The sequence below is a fragment of the Hemiscyllium ocellatum genome, chromosome 4, assembly GCF_020745735.1.
Source record: "Hemiscyllium ocellatum isolate sHemOce1 chromosome 4, sHemOce1.pat.X.cur, whole genome shotgun sequence".
Lineage (NCBI taxonomy): Eukaryota > Metazoa > Chordata > Chondrichthyes > Orectolobiformes > Hemiscylliidae > Hemiscyllium > Hemiscyllium ocellatum.
Window position 1 is genome coordinate 100274286 of NC_083404.1, and position 21037 is coordinate 100295322.

Consider the following 21037-nt stretch of genomic DNA (forward strand, 5'->3'; position numbering starts at 1 on the left):
TCATTGCACATTAGTAACTCAGTTGGCTGGACAACTGCAATATGGAGTGATATCAACAGTGTGGGTTCAATACCTGCAACAGCTGAATTTACTATGAAGGACTTTCCTTCTCAATTTCTTCCCTTGCCTAAGGCCTGGTGACTCTAGGTTTAAAACACCACAAGTTGTTTCTCTTTAATGAGAGAACAGCTCTGTGGTCCAGTAAGATTATGGCTACTTTACCTTCACCTTACACCCAAAATATCATGTTCTTGTGTAGTTTTACAATATATTCCTCACACACTCCACAAATTTCTCTTCCTTGTTCCCATTGACCATCCAATTTGTCCAATCTAAATGCAACTTAAAATCATCCATACGAAGTAGGAGCAGAAGTAGACTAATCAATGCATCACGTATGCTCTGCTATTTAATGAGACAATGGCTGAATGATAATCCTCAACTCCATTTTCCTGTCTTTTCCCCATTAGCCTCGATTGCTACCAGTTGTTAAAACTGTGTCTACCTCAGCCCTGAATACGCTTTACAATCCCATCTAAGGTAAAGAATTCCACAGATTCAACACCCTCTGAGAAAAAAATGCATTTGTATAGCATCGCTAACGTAGCAAAATATCCCAAAACACTTCAATGAATCTTAATGAAAATATGACAGTCAGCCACACTTGGGTATGGCAATAAGTAATTCGACACAGGTTTTAAGGAGAGAGGTGCAGAGGTGTTTAAAAGGACATTTCCATGTTACCTCAGTATACCTTCTTAAGGCACTTCGGAAGTGCCGAATCAGATTTCAGAAGTGATTAGTTCACTAGTGATCACTACAGACAAATTAGTAGTGAGCCACTTGGCCTTTTAAGCCTGCTCATCTTTCAGTAAGTTCAAGGTTGATCTGGCTACTCCACTTTCCAGCTTAACTTGAAAAATCCTTAACCCCCTTGTTTCCTTTGGGATATTACTGAGGAATTTGCTGAGCATTGCTTCACTGAAAATTCTTCTTTGCTATCTAGCTAACAACAGTCTGATGGTGGGGAAGCCCAAGAGAGTGAACCTCAGAGAAAGGAAGGAAAAGGTTTCACTCCAGGCAGAGAGTAGAAGCAACCTTTAAACCAATTTACTTATCCAAGCAGATTGTATTCCACAGGACAGTGTTTGTGTAGGGAAACAGAGTTCTTGAGATATCACTGTCCCACTGCTGAAAGCCTTAAACCAGCTAACAACAAAATTGCACAGCATAACAATTCACCCCTTCCTAGCCCAAATGCACTCACTGAACTATTTCCAGGTTCGTACCTACTAGATTACAATAATTGGATATTTCCCATCCACTCCAAGTTCACATGCAGCCCAGAAGAGATGTTCTTCACAACCATTTTCCTGACTTTCTTCTTAGCTCTCCCATAAAGCCAAGCATTAACCATCAGAAACATTTGTAGTAAGCATTTTATTTTCTAAGTCTAATGCTATAACCCAAATTCCATTACCGCCAGAAATGTATTCATAGCCTTTAGAAGGAGCTAATCAACTTTACGGTTTGTACAGTTAGAGCTTATGATACCCTCATGTTCATTGGCTTCTTCTTGGGTATTTCATGGGGAATAGACAACACAGAATAGGTGAAAGAGAAAGAGATAACATAAAAGTAATATAAATACAAGAGTATAAAGGATCACATTGCATTATCCAGCCTGAGCACAATCATTACAAAGGATTCAGCAGTTGTTTGTCAGGAAATTATTGATAAGAAAACAGTTCAAAAGTGCAGCCCTACAAACACAAATTACTTTGCAAGCACAAAATGCTTTTCAAAACCTTACCTTCACCAGCTGCACTCTTCCTTTATTTGTTTTTGGATCGGTTATTATTTTGAAAGTCCCATTGGTATCACCCTCTACAACATGGTACTCAATCTCGGAGCTGCCTGTGAATGGCTCATCATCATCTGTTGCCTGAATCTCTATCAGTACCGTATCCAATGAAATATCTTCTTGTAAAGTGATGGGACCGTACTAGCAAAATCAGAACACAAAGCATTAGCAAGTAAAGGCACATTCATAAGAATAGTTTTGCCTTCAGTTAAGAATATGTCTCTCAATTGCTTGTTGTCAGTGTGTGGACCTCTAAGGTCCACTCATGGCAGTGACTTGTGGAATTGTAAGTCAATGCGAAACAAAAGCAGAAGTTGCTGGGGAAATTCAGCTGGCCTGGGGAGAAGAAACAGAGTCTACATGTTGGGTCCAGTGACCCTTCTTCAGTGTGCACAGAAGCTCAGATTGGCTGCACAGCCACTTAGCATACAGAGGTCACTGCAGTCAGCCCCAGGATTTTATTTTAATTTAACCTATTTTTCAAATCAATCTTATTACACTACAGCAGCAGGTGAGACTTGAACCCAGACCTCCCAGTACAGTGATATGGACACTAACACTGCATCAAAAGAAGGCCTTAAACAGGATTTATTATGGCTGATTGAGATAGATCTAAATTGAAAGGGTTATAAATGGGCCAACTGAACATCAAAAGTTTTCAAGCATTTTAATAAGCTGTGTTTGTATTTCTATGATGCAAGAAACTCGGTTGAACCTTGAACTCTTGTGCTAACTAGTATTAAACACACTTATCTGAGGTTCCATCACTATTCAAGGTGTTGTGGTTATGCTCTTTACACAAACCACAAGAGCACTCAAGAACACAGATGAACTTTGCATTTATCCAAACAATCTCTGTGTTAGATTGTCTAAACAGAGTTCTGTACAATACTCTGTCCTGGCTGTGTTCCATGTCTCGGCCCAATGGCTGTCTCTCATTGCTCTCCCACATCTATCCATTATATCCAAAAAATCATCAATCTTTATGCACTTGCATTGGTTACACTTCATTCTTGTACAAAAAAGAGAAATCTTCTATTCTTAGAATTTCATTTATCCTATATACAAGGATCTTTTTACATTCTAGTTTGCTCTCAAGTTTGATAAAGGCCTTAGTTTGCACAAGGTTACTTTCCAGTCATTTCTGCTGACGTGGACACTTAAGATGTTCAAGGTTCATGCCTTCTAACATAAGCTTTACAACATGTAGCTTATAAGGTGCTACCTTTCTCCCATTGTAACATTTTTTTGTAAAATTTTATTTAACTTGCACTATGCCTGCAAGGACGGAAACAAATAATGACTATAATGAGTAATTTTCAAACTTCAAAAGCAATCTCACTAAAAACAAGTCAACCAACTGTCACCTAAAATTATATTTGTCAAACAATATATCTTGAAGTATCCCAAATTTCAAATATTACATATTTGTTTAATGTAGGGACAGCAAAAATAAATAGAAAGAAATATTGAGAGTAAACCATTTCAAGCAAATAGGTTTTAACATTGACTGCTGATCTTAGCCAAAATCTGGATCCAAATATGAAGAACAACAGCTTGTTTGTTAATAATTACATTGATGTATGTTACTTTTCACTATGCTGGCTGTAGTGTTCGGACAAAATTATGTCAATAAACATAAAACATTAACATAAGTAAATTCTAATCCATAATCAGGCCTTGTCCTACATTCTGTTGCAATAAACTGCAATAATGCACCCTCTTTACGTTCGTCAAATATTACTGTTGTGGTGAAATTTTCTTTACTTTTTACCTCTGATTTCTGAAAGATAGGAATCTTGTCATTGATATCAATAACAGAGATATTGACAATACATTCAGTGGACAGTCCTAGGAAAGGAACAAGAAGCTTTAATCATTAAATAATACAAACAGTTATTAGAATGACTATTAATAATCTGGAAATTTCAACAAATTTTGTTTGGTATAATATGTGCCATGCAAATATTTGAGCATGTAAATTATAGACTGAGGAAGGGAATACAAGGTAGGTCAAGAACGTAGATGGCAAAGATAGAGAGGACCGTGAGTGAAGAATTGAACTACTTCTGAATTTTGAATCTTGCAGAATGCAAGATCGTTTAAAATCTAACCCAAGGTCTTTGCAACCAGATGTGCCTGAGTTAACTCTTTCTGTGTGAGACCCTGTGGAGCTTTCTCCAAACTAAGGATCCCAAGCTATGCACTCAGCATCACCCTAAAGGAAGTTTGTCAGAGGAAAAAGCTAACAAATGTTCGAGGGGATTTTTGTGGTGGTGTGTCCAGCTGAAAGAAAGACCCTGTGGTTTGATAACAAGGGTACCTCTCAGGTTACTCTCAGCAGTCATGCCTTTGTCAAAGCTTCATATTTTCAATCATACACAACAGATCCATGTGGAGGTGGTAATAATGCCGCTGAGGCAAGAACAGACCCTTAAATGGTCACTAAGTGTTCATTGATTGACCACTTAAGGCTCTTAAATTGATGTAGGGTGGGTTGGTTGCCCATGGACCTTCCCAATTAGAAATTAATTGCACAGCGGTGAGAAGGATCAGCAATTAGTCCTGTTGACAATTCACCTCATTGTCAAGACACCCACCTCCTTTCTTGCTTCCTGTAGTCTCAGAATATTCTGCCCTATGCTTGTGCAAAAATAAAATGGCCTCACTGCATAAAGTGACGTTGTCTTATTTGTGGTTTAAAAAGGGAGGAAGGGATAGACAAAGTAATTACCTAGATGGCCTAGGCAATTATAAAACAATAAAAGCTAAGCATTTACAAGAGTCATGAACTCTTCTGAGTGTGTGTCAATATATCATATTACTTCTGGCTTGTTGAGATTTATACAAATCTTCCCTTTTACCTGGTTGGTCGCTGACTAGGACTTTTAAAATATAATCTGATGCAATGCGTTTCACCAGATGTCCTTGGAAACGCTTGATGTCTCCTTTGAAATCATCAATACTGAACATTTCATCCTCTGGAATTTTTGGTTCTTGATCAATGATTTTATAGCTCAAAAGAGTATTAACTGATCCATCTTCATCCTTGTCATTTGCAATCACAGTTCCAATGTAGCTTCCTGAGTTGGAAAAGTGTAGATGTGACATAAAGTAAAATATATTTTAAAATTCATCAAAGACAAAAATAGTAAGTGTTTAAAGTACTCAGGGAGTAATAGGAAGTGAGAAGCAGAATTAACTTTTCAGGTTGGTAACTTACCTATAGTTAACAGCAGTGACTTAAAGGTGTAAAGCATATTAAGCAAGAACAGGAAGCAGAAGAGAGGGGAGATATAAATAAAAGCTTTGTGACAAACTGGATGGTAGGAGAGATTAACTTTCAAATATTGATGGTGCAAGAATAAAGGAGGTGGCTAACATGGTAATTAAACAAATACAAATATGATCTAATAAAGGTGTAAATTGGAATTATCAAAAAGAGAAGAAACATTGACTAATGTTACGGGTATTCTTGCAGCTCAGCAACTATTCTTGGAGGGTGTTAGTAAATATTTATAGTTGGGCAATATTGAGGTGAATAACAGTGCACTAAGGGTTCAAGTTGACCATGTAAAGATGGAGTAATACTAGGCACGAGGACTTAATATGAAGAATTTATGGAAGGTGAACTGGAGGATAAAATGGGCTTTGGCATAAGAGTAATTGGTGAAGGAGAAGGAAAGGGAAGATCACATTTTCCTTTAACCTCTGTTCCAAATACAGAGTGGAGGATTCAATTGATCCTTTATTCACTGAAAACAATGCCACTTGCCTCCCACCCAGATGGAAAAAGAAAATATTTTAATTGGCTATCTTTTATCTCATGAATATAAAATGTATCACCATGATCTACACACATCTGAACTCCAACAGCATCACTTCAAGGATCTGAGCAAAATATTTGTCACAGTCAGTTTACTTTTGGCAGAGGGGAGGTGAGTAATGGAGAATTTAGCAAATATTCTTATCCCACCAGTGCACCTTTTACCTTCCACAGAACAGACAGAACTCCCACCCACTTCCAGCCATCCACACCCAACCCGCTGAGACTATTCCCTTCAAGTGATCTTTCAGTTGAAGGTACAACTCCAGTTTCCTTATGTGTTCCTGCCTTCAGGGTCAATAATTCTCTACCTCTAAATGTGTGAAGGAAACAGAAAAGGAATAATAAGACCAATTGGATACCTGACAAATTTGTTATTTAAAAATAATGACCTATTTAATCACCATCACTAGGCAGGGCTTAATGTAGGTGTCAAAGATGTTGCTGCCAGGTGGGGAGCTGAGGGGCACACATGACTTACTTTTGAAAAGCTTGCTGACGTAAATGCAGCATCAGGCCTGCTTTGGGATCAAGAACTCTGGAGCTCTAAATCCATCTGTTCTTTGATGTTCAGTAGTGACAGCAAGGAAATGGTGGCTGCTGTCAGTACTGCAGCCATTAAGACCCAGGATTGCTGATGGGCCCAGAAGTAGATAAGTGATGGCAGGAGAGATGTTCCTGATGTGCGGGTCATAAGAGGGAGAGTTGGCGGCAAGGACACAGAGCTGGTTCTTCCCTCCTTTCCAATGGTGGCTCTCAATCATGCACTGAGTATCTAACGAGGGACTTACCTCATCCCCTCCAGAAGACCCCAGCTATCTCCAACAACATATCATTTTGAGCTTTCCGTAGGACAGTCTTCCCATTCAGTACTGGAACGGAAGCAGGCAATTGGGTCTCCACCTGTCACAGCCCACTGAATTAAATGCCCTAAACACCAAACCCTTCTGGGGCAAGGGCATTTAATTTAGCCCATGGTGACTGCTGGGCACAGGGGGCATAATATAGTGCTTATTGTATTGGATTAGCAACCCAGAACCCAAGGCTAAAGTTCTGAAGAACTGGATTTGAAACCCACCATGGCATATGTTGAAATTAGAGTTTAATAAAAAGCTAGTCTAATGGCACTCCTTTTGTTTGTTGTAAAAACTTGTTTGTGTCATTAATGTCTCTTTAGGGAAAAGAAATCTGTTGTCCTTAGCTGCTTTAGTCTGTATGTAATTCCAGAACCACAGCAATGTAGTTGATTCTTATCTGCCTTCTGAAGTGGCCTCACAAGATACTCAGTTTAAGGGGGATTAGGAACGTGTGTCAGATACTGGCCTTGCCATACATTTCCGCATCCTATGCAAGAATGTTAAAAGTTCAATATCTTTATATTGCTTTTTCACTCTGTGGGCCAGTCAAAGCTTCTATTTTATTACCATCATGTGAATTTTTGTGCCTAACTGTGAGATAATTGCACAAATGTGTATTTAATTTACAAAATAATGCCTTTTAAAAAAATCTTAAACCTTGAAAAACGTTTTTTTTAAATTGGCCCATGAAGGAAGTAAACTATAAACATTACAAATTTTGAACATTAGCAATTTGTATACCTCAACTACGGTGCTTGGCACATTGATTACAAAACTACCAGTGCTCCAGCACCTCATGAGCTGAAAGACTCTGAAGCAGCAACTAAGTTTGTCGTGAGTCAATGTTCACACCTGGGTAATAGTCATTTATAAAAAGACCTTAACTCATTTAGCTTCAGTGAGGCAGCACAACTTTAAAAAATAAATCCAGCATCATACATATGAACATTTACTCATTTGACAGGGAAACCCATTGGTTGGGAAAAAAAAACTAGAAAAAGGATTACACTACCTGAAATGTTTTATTCTTTTTATCAGTTATTCATTTTAGTGGGTTTGACTATAAATGGTTAATTCTAACCCAGGTCCTTTTACACAAAGAACGTGATACCTTACATTTTATGATGTGACTGTGCTCACCTATAGGTTCATTTTCTTGGACTTCAAGAAACTTTACTTCTGGGTTACAAATGGGGTAATTATCATTGATGTCTTCCACGATGATCATAATTTCCAATGGGTCTTCCAGTGGCTCTCTGTTTTCGTCCAGCGCATAAACTAAAAGTATATACTAAACACATGCCAAAAGAAACTAGACAATGAGGAGTATTAACCAGTAGGTAGAAAAATGCACAACTCCTGCACCACCAAAATGTAGTCTTATGCAGATCACAGTATCTTTTCCTATAGATTAAATAATATTACTACATCACTTACAAAAGTCATGGTTAAGCTGTGAAATATGCAAGAATAGTAATTCTTTAAAAAGGAAGACAAAGCATTTTCTGTTCAAGAACTGTAACTTCTCTGTAACTTGCCAATTGCAAATCGGTTCTCATGTGGTTGGCTGATCGCAATACTGACCAGAGTGCAGCCCACCTCAAAAAAAGTGACCACTCTGGGACTTTCCGCAGTAAATAAACTTTAGTTCAGGTAGTAATAACAGGAACAGTTTCCACAATGAATACCCTCACAGGATTTCTGAAGACTTCAATTTAAATTTATGGTTTATTGTAATGTGTACTCAAGTACGGGTTCTAAGAACACATTGAAAAGTGTACAGTGTCACCACACACAAAGTTCCTATATGCAAAATCTTAGTTACAGAATTAGAAAAATTGAGAAATAAGTTAAAATGTTCAGCATTACAGTCTTTAGATTAGATTTCCTACAGAGTGGAAACACGCACTTCAGTCCAAAAAGTCCACACCGACCACCCAAACCCATTTCCCGCTGACTAATGCACCTAACACTATGGGCAATTTAGCATGGCCAATTCACCTAACCTACATATCCTTGAACTGTGGGAGGAAACCCATGCAGACATGGGGAGAATGTGCACAGACAGTCACCAAAGACTGGAATCGAACCTGGGTCTCTGGCACTGTGAGGCAGCAGTGGTAAACACTGAGCCATCGTGCCAACTCAAAATGTAATGTCTTCCTCGTATAAAGTTAGAAAACTAAAGAAAACTTAATAAGTCAACCATTACAGTCATTGTGGTCTTCTCTTTTCCTGATTCCACATTAAATTTTACAACTTAATTTGAACAAAACTCCGTCAGATTGCTGAACATGAATAAAAAAATAGAAGTGGCATGGTCAAGGGCAACATCACACTTGCAGCAAATAAATGCCCAACCCAAAACAACTGGAATTTTTCCAATGTTTTTATGTTTTTTGTATAATAGGTCAATTAAATTCTACATTTAGAAATCAATGGAATCAAAATCAGACAGGTTCTACAGCGACCAGGCAATATTCTCTGCCAGATTATCATGAATGTTGTAAAGCTATATCTCGAAATACAAAAATATCAATTAGTTCCGCTCTTCAACCACTTTAAAAACTTAATACCAACATTTGAAGAAAATATGTTTTGTAACTTGTAGGCATGGCAACATACCTCACTATTCTGCTCTCTGTCTAATGGTTCTGTCACACTAATATTACCACTTGCATCGACTGCAAATGGAAACTTGGGATAAGCAAGCTTGACCTTTGGCTTGACTTCATATATTGCACCAGGTTCATTCCATTGCACCTGAATTAGAGAAACAATGCAGAGTTATAATGATTAAGGAATTATTATCCATATTTTCTTTCTTAGAAATTAAGTTAATAAACCTTCATTTTTGTCAACGTTTTAACTTCTACTGGTTAAGATGGATTACCAGCACATATTTTCATAAAATGTGAATAATTTTGCAAGAACACTGTATCTCACATATATAAAATGCCAAGAAGCTGATGATTTCATTGTGACATATATAATAGTGCCACAAAAACAGTGAGTCACAGTCTACCCATTGGCAGCCTATGGGTAAACTGTGACTCACTGTTTTTGTGGCACTGTTATACATGTGATCAATCTTCTTTGTAATAGTGTTACTGGAAATGAACAATAGTCCATTGAATAAATGAATAAAAACCCCACACCTCCCACATTTAAAAAAATGTAAAACCAAACTGTGGGTAGACAGTTCTTGAATGAGTAGGCAAAAGTGAGGACTGCACTTGCTGGAAACCAGAGTTTAGATCAGACTGGCGCTGGAAAAGCACAGCAGGTCAGGCAGCATCCGAGGAGCAGGAAAATCGACATTTTGGGCAAAGGCTCTTCATCAGGAATAGAGGCAGGAAATCTCCAGGGTGGAGAGATATCTCTCCACCCTGGAGGCTTCCTGCCTCAATTCCTGATGAAGAGCCTTTGCCCAAAATGTCGATTTTCCTGCTCCTCGGATGCTGCCTGACCTTCTGCGCTTTTCCAGCACTACTCTGATCTAAGTTCTTGAACGAGTGTAAACCAACAACCTGTTCGATAAAAAATTGGAGAGATGATTAATATGCTGCTAATGCACTTTGAATGGTATGATCTGCCTGTTCTGCAAGCAAACCAAAACTTTTCACTGTACCTAGGTACAATGATCAAATCAAAATCAAAAACTTAACTGATTGACAGTGATCCACCTATAGATTGTGCAATCTTCATTTGCTGGCAAACAGTTGCTTCTGCATTCGTTTCTCCCCAGCTCGGATTTTAAATTCCAGGAAAATAACTGAGTATGTTGGATAGGCTGCCTACCTGGGAGTTTCAATTGGAGGCCTGACTGTTATTATTTGTTGAGACTGACAAGTGTTGTCAACTGGCCTCCCAAGTAGGCAGTCTATCTTTTCACTGCTTCTTCCTCCTGAGAAATAAAAGTTTCCCTGCAGTAACAGCTACAAGCACGAGGTTGATTTATGTAGTCAACTCAGCTGTTGTTTTCCATTGCAATATTGTTGGCACGAACCTTTCTACTTCCTTCCTGAATTTTCCGAATATGTTTGTGTATGTGATTTTGAAACATTTTTGTCCACATTCAATTTTAACATCGATCTTCAATTTCTGACATTTTTTCAAGTAGTTTTGTGAAAACTAACAGTTTAACTTTTCAACAATTTATAATTTTTCAATCAACAGTTTTTATCAGTGTTTTTTTAAATGATCTATCCTACTTTGTAGCCTTTCTTAAAACCTGAACACTAATATACTTAAATTTTAAACTATATTTTTCTCACAATCCATCTTTGCAGCTCTTCTCAGTTTCTTGGCACCCCTGATTCTATTTTTATAGCAATTTATATTTTGTCTTCCTCCCTAATGCCTTTCAGTAAGTGTCATGGATCTAATTTGTTTGATCAATCTCTTTGGCCAATTTCGAATATATGGTAATTTTTCCCTTAAAATAACCACTTTATCTACCCTTCAAATACTTTCATTTCAGTATCTGTTCCAATATTACTATTCCTATATCTTCTCCCAGAAGTAGTATTTTACACACATCTATGTTCCCACCTCTCAACAATGCATTCACCTCACTTTAATTAATTCTTGGTCTGTTGAATATTATTATTGCCAACATTTTCTCTTGCCATCCAAAAAAGACCCCAAACCACTTCAAGCATTAACTCCAATGTACTCAGCCTTCTCTTACAAATAATTTCACCTCACTTCCTGCTTTCTCTTCACAGTGCTTTCTGAAACACAAATCACTTGCTATCGATGAAGTTCCAGTTATCCTACAATATCCAGTTGTTGTTTATATTCTAACATTTCCCAACATCAATAACATATTTGATCCATATATATAATATCAAACATACTAAAATGTGGTAAGGTACTTCACTAGAGCATAAAAATTGATTCTGAGCCACAAGGAGAGATATTAAGGCTGATGATCAAAAATTTGGTCAAAGAATAGATTTTAAGTAGCATTTTAAAGAAGAAAAGAGAAATGAAAGGTTTAAGCAGGGAATTCTAAACCCCAGACTTGGTAGTTAAGGACACACCCAGAAACATTCATAATAAGAGACCAAAATTGCAAGACTGCAAATATCTTACAGTGTTGTGGAACTGGATGAGATTAAAAGCAGGGAGGGGTGAGGCAATGCAGGATTTAGAAAAGAAGGATGAAAATTATACAACTAACTCATTGCTTAACTGGAAGCCAACGTAAGTCAATAAACACTGGTGTTATGGATAAATAGGACTAGTTGTGACTCAAAGTTTACGCAAAATTTACACTCCTTGCATTCACATAAGCAAAATTACCCTATTCTTAACATTCTTTCTTTTTCTTTCCTAATTATTCTTGATCTATAAGCTGCCATTGCTTTCGATTACTACTGCCATATTAATTTAACTCTACCCTCATTTCCTTATTTATGCTTTTACCAGAAGATATTACAGAATTATAGAATTATAGTCATACAGCACAGAAACAGACTCTTCAGTCCAACTCATCCAAGCCAACCAAATTTCCAAAACTTGACAAGTCCCATTTGTCTGCATTTGGCCAATATCCCTCTAATTTTTTTATATTCATGCATCTGTCCAAGTGTCTTTTAGATGTTGTAACTGCACCTGCATCTACCAGTTTATCTTGCAGTTCATTCCACACACGAACCACTCTCTGTGTGAAAAGGTTGCCTCTCCTGTCCTTCTTAAATCTTTCTCCTCTCATCTTAACATTATGCCCTCTTATTTTGAACTCCCCAATCCTAGGGAAAAGACTTCTGCTATTGCTTTTTGCCCATTGAGCCTGCTCAACCATTCAATTATGGCTGATATGTTGCTCAACCTCATGCTCCTGCATATAACATCACTGCGCTAGAAATTCACAAGTCCAGACTAATGTTTTAGGGATGTGTGTTCGAAACCCACCTTTTCAGATGGTGAAACCTGAATTCATTAAACAATCCAGGATATAGATCTGTCTTAATGACAATCATGTAACTGCTGCTCTAAAAGCTGGTCTAGTTTACTAATATTCTTCCAGTAAGGAAATTTTACCTATGTGTGACTTTGGGCCCACAGTAATGTGGTTGACTCCACCTGTCCTCTGAACAACAAAGAATGAGCAACAAATTCTGGCCCAGCCAGTGATGCTGACAACTCATGAAAGAATGTTTGAAAAAGCCCTGACGTCACATCTCATCGAGTTAATCCATCTAAGTCGAACCCATATGATGAAATAACCCTTAGATTCCTCCTTTAAGAACTTGTGCTGTAGTTTTGACATTAACTCCCCATACTACCTCTGCAAAAACTCTTCCTTTTCTTATGTCCATCCTTTTCCCAAATTTCAGAAACGTCAGAGCTTAGGTCCATGGCATCTGAAGATTCAACAACTTAATGAATGTTTGTTGATGGCTCTTCACTGTTTAATTCTTTTCCTAAGAATGGTCATTTATATTTTCTGTTCATTGCTCTTGCCCTAACCCTGAACTTACATCTTTCTCAAGGGGCTCCCTCTCTGCCTTCATGCTGTCTCTGAACCCATCTAGTCCACAAATCCCCATCTTCTGCTTTCTTGACCATTTTTCCACAAAACTGCTGGCCATTCAATTTCTCTCCTTCACAGATTCACACAATCTTATGGCATGGAAGGAAGCTATTTGTGCCTTCACTGACTCACTAAAAGAACATTATCACCTCATGCCAATCATCTACTTTTTCCCCATGCTGTTTTATACTGTTTTTATCCAAATAGTTATCCAATACCATCTTCAATTGAACCTGCCTCCACCATAATTTCAGGTAATGCGCTCCAGATCCCAATTGTTCACTGAATGGAAATGTTGCTTTGTTTGCAAATCACTTTCAAGTCATTGTGGTCTATCATTCAGACAATTTTTGAATCCATATTGCTACTGACATTTTTAATCGTGACCTATAACCTTCCTATATGTTGGTGGTGTGACATTATATTGAAACGCCCTCTGAAAATCTGTGTGCCCAGCAACATCAATACCATTTCCTATATTGAGTCATCTGATACCTCTTTAAAGAACTCCAGAAAGCTAGTTAAACATAAGTTCCTCTTAATAAATCCTGGCTGGTTATTCTTAAACAACCCATCATTTCTACATGACTACTAATTCTGTCTTGGATCATTGTTTGCAGAAACTTCCCCAACAACAAAGTTAAACTGACTATTCCTTCTTGGGGTCAGTGTCATTGATACTGTGATATAGTGAATAGTTTCCTCTCTTCAGAGACTTTCACCCACTCTTTAAATTGTGCACCATTAACCTCCCCACAAAAAGAAATGCCTTTAGCCCCTTTAGACTCTGAAGGCCAAATTCTCTCGAGTTTAGACAAACGAGAGGAAATCTAATTGAAATATATAAGCTGCTAATACAGATTGACAAAGCAGATATAGAACGATGTTTCCTCTTGTGGCACAATCTGGAACAATAGGCTATGGTTTTAAGATAAAGGGTAGCAGATTTAAAACAGATGAGGAAATATTTCTTCTCTCAAAGGGTTGTGTATCTGTAGAATTCATTACCCCGAGTGTGGTGGATGCTGGGAATAAATTTGAGAAGATAGACAGATTTTTAATTATTAAAAGGTTGAAAGGTTATGGAAACTGGGCAAGAGTATGAAGTTGAGGCCAAGAAAGATCAACCACGATAATGTTTAATGGTGGAGCAGACACAAGGGGCTGAATTGCTTACTTCTGCTCTTGGTTCTTATGCTTTTCTGCCCTGCAAATCTCCATTCATCACTAATTTCTCTTTCCTGTCCAAAATCTTTGAACATACTATTATCACAAAGATGTGACCAATTAGGATTCTGACCCTGCTATTGAACTGAAACAGCCCTAAGCTCAGTCACCAATTGCTTGCTCTATAATTCACTGTGCAGCACGATTCCTGATTCATCAAAACTGGCAACAGGTCTGCTCCTTGAAATTTCAACTCATATTTATCACTCCACAGATGCTGTCAAATCTTTTGTAGTCTTCCAGAATTTTTTATTTTTATTTCAGATTTCCAGCATTTACAGTATTTTGATTTTGTCGAAGTGAATGCAGACAGACTGCAGTTCTTGAACCTCCCAGACAGTAAACAAATCAAATGAAGTTTGCTAATTTTTAATTAGTAGCTATATTATGCCATGTCTACTTGGTTCACTAGTTTGCTTATATCTCTGTGCGGAAGTATGTAAGCACTTTATTTCAACATGTTGATTAGGTCGGACACGTTCATTCTCTGTCTATGGTTGTCTTACAACACATTTTCACCTCCTCATTCATTTTACTGAAGGATTGTTGTTTACTTAGCAGTTTTTTTGCCCTTTAAAAAATAATTCTTCCTGGAAAATGAAGTATTGAAATGTTACTCTTGAACTCGCTTTGGCTCATCATTTGACATCAAAGTTAAATCTGCTTTATCAATATGCACAGTGCTATTTTGTTGTCTGAAAAACCTTTATCAAAAATTCAACAATTAGCTCAAGTGGTATATATTACTCATCCTTGTTCTCAGTATGTGCGACTTCAGGCAATTGGCTGATATTTGTCTTCTGAATTTTCTCCAGTGATGATAGGAAAGGAAAACATTTCCACCAGTCCTGTAAAGTCTATGTGTTCTTTGCATTTGATAATATGAAACAATTCTCTTCTGTCACCGTACATAATTCCAATAGATTCAGGAAGCCCAAAAATATCTTCTGTTGGCTGCACTTAACTAGTTAGATGTCACTGGTTTGTGTTTAAAGCTGCTGTTCTGCAGGAATTAGTTGAATTCTAATGACTATAGTTAGGACATTCATGCAAGTTCATGCATGAGAGGGATTGATGACAAGTTACATTTTCAACTTTCCTACCCAATTTTCACTGCAGTGCTGCTCGTACCAGACTCTTGCTCTGAAGAGCTACTCCATCTGTGCCATGCAATGTCATCTTTGTAGGCTGTAACTTCTTCAGTCATGGCATTTAATCCAAAAGAACTCTCATCTACATCAAATTGCAAATTAATGGAAAGGCTATTGACATACATAAATTCTGTCAAACTCAAATGGGATACATCATCAATTTCCCCCTAGAATGTATCAGGTATCTTTTCCAGTGGTGATTATGCACATGTAACCATTATTATGTTTGCTACTCTGACATTGTCCTTATTTTGCACATTATGCAGAAGTGATCTATTACTTTATACATGTAGTAACATTTTGGTTGCACAGAGCACTGCTTGTTCTTGTGAGGCTTTTACGTTCCACAGCACTGACATTGACTCTTTATATCTGCGGATTGGCTTATTCTCTGAAATGGCTTGTCATTTGTGTCTGTAACATGTTAGTATCTTATTAAGTGGATGAGTCTGTGGTCTGCTCCCGTAAGACATCCTTCCCAGGATTTGTCTGTGAGCCTTTCTAGTTTCTGTTTCTAATACTATTTGATTAGTCTTCTTCAAACTCTGATCTTGCTTGGACTGTAATAAATCTGACAAGATTCATCAATAATTGCAAAAATTGCTCTGGCTCTTATGAATACTGGCTTCATATTTCCACAGTTGCAATTCTCCACTAATCAGCAGAGGTCATTAGTGAATTTATTTCTAGACTCCCTTGATGCTGAACACTTCTGTTAAATGTTGCTTTTTATAAATAGAAGTTATTTGATTTCAGATTGATGTGCTACCAAAAGCTGTCAGAACTTTTTCAAAAGTATCTGTGTCATCTTTTATATTTTGGTGAGTAACAAGGTCATCTGCAGAAGAACCTACTGAATGCAATTGTTTATAGACAATAGACAATAGATGCAGGAGTAGGCCATTCTGCCCTTCGAGCCAGCACCACGATTCATTATGATCATGGCTGATCATCCTCAATCAGTATCCTGTTCCTGCATTATCCCCATAACCCTTGATTCCACTATCCTTAAGAGCTCTATCCAACTCTTTCTTGAAAGTATCCAGAGACTTGGCCTCCACAGCCTTCTGGGGCAGTTGATATTTAATATTTAATTTTAAAGCAATACATTAGCCTAAAATCAAGATGTCCAATTGTCACTCAATTTGTCTTATCTCTGACAATAAAACTTGATGGCAATAAGATATTTTCTATCTTTTTTCTTACCTTTTAAGATCTGTTGGATAGGAGCTAGCAACACTGAATCTCCATACTCCTTACTCGGGACATGTTTGTTCTAATAAAAAATCAAAATGATGTTTCCTAATATCTGAAGTGGGCAGCACGGTGGCACAGTTGTTAGTACTGCTGCCTCACAGTGCCAGAGACCTGGGTTCAATTCCCGCCTCAGGCAACTGACTGTGGAGTTTGCACATTCTCCCTGTGTCTGTGTGGATTTCCTCCGAGTGCTCCGGTTTCCTCACACAGTCCAAAGATGTGCAGGTCAGGTGAATTGGCCATGCTAAAATGCCCGTAGTGTTAGGTGAAGAGGTAAATGTTGGGGAATGGGCCTGGGTGGCTTCGGCAGGTCGGTGTGGACTTATTGGGCCAAAGGGCCTGTTTCCACACTGTAAGTAATCTAATCTGAAAGTTTTCTTGCTTTCTGTGGCTAAGATGGAAGTTTCCTACTTCTTAATGAGCAAACCTCAGAACTCAAAAAAATGTTTTGATTTGATAGTTTCTTCTGGTCTCAACGTAAATGTCGAATACGACCGTTTCAAAAGCTCTCAAATTATTCTAACAATATTTGTTCCCTAGATTGTGAATATTACAATATTCTTGCTAAAAATGTAGATTTTACAGATGAGTCAGGTATAACTCCTGTCACAGTTGATGTTGGCAGCCAAAGAGAAATCCTTTCCTGATAAAGGGCTTTTGCCCAAAACATTGATTTTCCTGCTCCTCAGATGCTGCCTGATCTGCTGTGCTTTTCCAGCACCACTCTAATCTTGACTCTAATCTCTAGCATCTGCAGTACTCACTTTTGCCTAGCCAAAGAGAAATGTTGAGTAATGAGAAACGTTAGACTGTTCTGAAAGTAGAACCAGTTTTAGGAAGATGTAAAGATTGTTCTCAGGAACAAGCAAAATTGTGATATATTGTCTCAGCTCAAATACAGGGAAGGGCTGAAACAGTGCAGTGCTCACAAAGAGAAAGTTATTATAGGTTATGGTACAGCCATTTTAGTTACATGTACTGCCTTTAAGCACATCATAGCATGCTGTTAACATGAACATTGTGTGGTTTTAGAATTTTGAAATAGCAATGTACATAGTGCCATTTGAAAGTGCCACATAAAATACCAGTAGATGGGGTTGTAAGAAGAAGCAGAAAACCTCAGTATTGTAGGAACATGTCTCATTTTTACTGTTTCGGTTATATATGGGAGAAATGACAAATAAAAGCTATTCTATTTTACTCTACCCTACTCAAAAACATGGAATAATTGTTTAATCAAAGAACCATTTTGTTTGTTCATGCAATATTAAATCTTGATCTGTCTCTAGCAGTATCAAGAACCTGCACCAGCCAAGAATGAATTCATAGAACCACTGCAACTAAAAACACTCACACACTCTGCTTTTTGTTTTTCTTTTGCCTTGCCATGTTACAAACAAATACATTGAAAGGAAAAAGCATAGAAACCATTTACAATTCCTGATCAGAATTGCAAATTAGTTATATTTAGACATGTTCTCAGGATGCTATATCACTAGCATGTTCACATTTTTTGCTTAGTCCCTCTGAGAATGTACTTTGGTGCTGCCTTTAAAGCCTTCAGTTGTTGATGTTGTGGTGCTCTCACCATGAGGTTGCATAAGAGACTCAAGGATTCTGACCTGGCAACAATGAAATCCTTTCATATTTCAAGGAATGTACTAATACTCATAAATATCTAACTTATTCCAGAAGGTAACAACTAAAAAGGTATTTATTGATTTGCATATGAGATAAACATGCACTGCTGACTATTTTAATTTTAACTACTTAAATACTTAACCTAACTCTTATGATAATATTAATTACTGCAGAATTTGTATGTTGAAAGTCTTAGCCCCCAGGCAATTGCTTTCCCAAGTCTTACCAAATTCTGAAGTATCTATTCTAATGTCCTTCTTATTTTTTAACCTACCTGTCACTCTAGTTACATGAGAATAGCTATGTTTTTCAGTAATACTTTGTCCCTTATTCATTGAATGAATTTTGGTCTTAATAAGAAAGTTTCCCACACATTTTGTCAAGGTTTCTTTTGACAAAGTTGTCAATCAAGTCATACAGTTGCGTGAGTTTTCACTTCTCTAATGCCTCCCTAGGAGAATACTTGTTAGGGCAAAGAAAATTTGTAGCTGCATGCTATCAGCTGAAATCTCTGAAAGTCTGTTTTTTCAATGGAAGTAAAACTTATTTTTAACGACTTTCAGCAGAAAGTCACTGAAAAGCTAAAATTAACATGGCAAATTTAACTACCATATTTCTACCCATTTGTTTTACATGACTTATAACTGAAAGTATTAACAATATCATGACACAAAGAATGACTCACAAAGCCCTAATGCCAAATAATTTGATAAGTAACTTATACATTTCTAGATAGAAGCATCCATTTCATAAAAGGTGAGACTATTTTCACACCTGACAAATATTTTGAAGAACAGAATTCAGTGCACATACGAAGGAATTTCTCCACTTCCTACTTGTACCAAACATCTAAGAACACCTTAAAATGTACATTTTCACAATAAAAAAGTGAATACAATATGACACAATTGATATTTTTCTTTTGTTTGGATAGTTGCAATAGTTCAGTTTAAGGGTTTTATCCTATATTGAGTTTCTTTGGCAGGTTTATGCAGGACTAGAGCATGTGACATATATGTGGCTATCAATGTCTCCAAAGGAACGACAGAGCTGAAATATGATAAATTTGAATGGCAGGACTATAGAACTTAGATGAGGGACAATAAAATAACATTAAATTAGTTTAGTATAAAATAATATTTTTTCTAATACCATTTGGCTGTAAAAGGCTGTAAATAGAAGTAACCAAGGCAAGTCAAAGACAACTATCATTAAAATAGTATTACATGGACACTGTGCACTTAGAAAGATACCCTCAGTTTGTGGAGTGGACTAGGCTGCATCTTCAACCTTTTTTGCTTGTTCTGTTAGCATCCACTCACTCTGAGCTTATCTGAATTCTCACAGCATAAAGACAAATGCCTTGTCTTTCTACACTTTGCCGCCTCAACCAGAGATATCAGACTCATACAACTTCTGCCCTGACTTGCTGCTTAGTGTAGACACAAAGCCAGGAAGCCTGTTATAGTTATCAGCAGGCTTTAGTCAGGTCAAGAGGAATAGCCTTCACAGAGTAAGTCAACAGCAGGCTCCAAAACTGGTCCAGAGACTTGCACATGGTCAGTCAGCCACATGGGAAAATCAGAGCTACGGTCTGTCTACACAAGGGGGGGAGCCAAATGATGAGCAGCATACTTGCTGTCTTGTTGCTTTCTTCCTATTGGGAATTGCTTTCCTCCTGGATTGTGAAAGACACAGCTATCACCTGAGATGAAAGTGGGTGGCACAGGTATTACTCTTGGTGTTGGTGGGAATATGTGGGTTGTAATGGGTGAGAGCAGGAGGTGAAGATGTTGCGGGCATTAGTGAGAATGGTAGAGCATGACCCTTGGTGGCTATATAGAGTGAGTTTTCAGAGAGACGATGGTGGCAATTACACATGAGGTGTGGAAGAGGACATTGACTTTCTTCTTACAGTTCTGGACATTCCTCCAAAGGCTGCTTTTTTTTAACCAAAGTGGCAACTTCTGACTGGGCTATTGTGGGCTTCATCTTTGGTCCTAGGGGAAGAGGAAGTCCCATTCACCTCAAATCCCTCCAGCAGGACACCCAAGACACTGACAGCAAATCGAGGCACTGATTTCCCCATGTCTGCCATATCTCGCGCAAATGTCAGGAACTGAACAGGACATCTCCAAGCTGACTGGTTGCACAGTGATCTTTCAAAGGTGGTGCAGGCACAAGTATTTCACTGGCTGTCTGCTGTGTGGTGAGCTGTTCCAGGACCAGTGTATGGTAGGATACAGCAGAAATTGAATGTGAAGGATGCCGTAGTGATCAGGATGGATAAACAATGAGAAACGTTTGGTAAGATACAGTGAGACAATTTACTTGAGCTTGCAATGACAAACCCCAAAAGCTTAATGGCAATGCAGGTTTTGCCAAATCAAAAACATAAGGTTCAGCTCAGAAACTTCAGCAGTTAATATTATTAAAAAATGTTAATGCAATTCCAGGAGTCTATTTTAATCCAAGCAGTCCAGCAGGAAACTAACAGAATCAAACCAACTGTTACTTAACATCTGACTTTAGTTTCCAATGAAGTTAAAACAACTCAAATTTATTACAAGAGTTATATAACAAAAAAGCAAGAGCTAAAACTATATAGAACCTTAGTAAGACCTCAGTGTTTTATTCAACTCATGCACAGTGTTGAACTCCCAATATAAT

The 21037-nt window shown here is 37.7% G+C and overlaps 1 protein-coding gene across 2 annotated transcripts in view; it reads right to left on the bottom strand.

Annotated features, from left to right (window-relative positions):
• The window catches only part of cdh17 (cadherin 17, LI cadherin (liver-intestine)), a 95629-nt gene that overhangs the window by 26740 nt on the left and 47852 nt on the right, over positions 1-21037 (bottom strand). For both annotated transcript variants that reach the window (XM_060823667.1, XM_060823666.1), the window contains exons 8-12: positions 9173-9310; positions 7688-7838; positions 4729-4947; positions 3639-3715; positions 1814-2005 (exon numbers count right to left, since the gene is read on the bottom strand). In XM_060823667.1, the coding sequence (XP_060679650.1) occupies positions 1814-2005; positions 3639-3715; positions 4729-4947; positions 7688-7838; positions 9173-9310 (777 nt within the window). The remainder of the gene's footprint in view (positions 1-1813; positions 2006-3638; positions 3716-4728; positions 4948-7687; positions 7839-9172; positions 9311-21037) is intronic.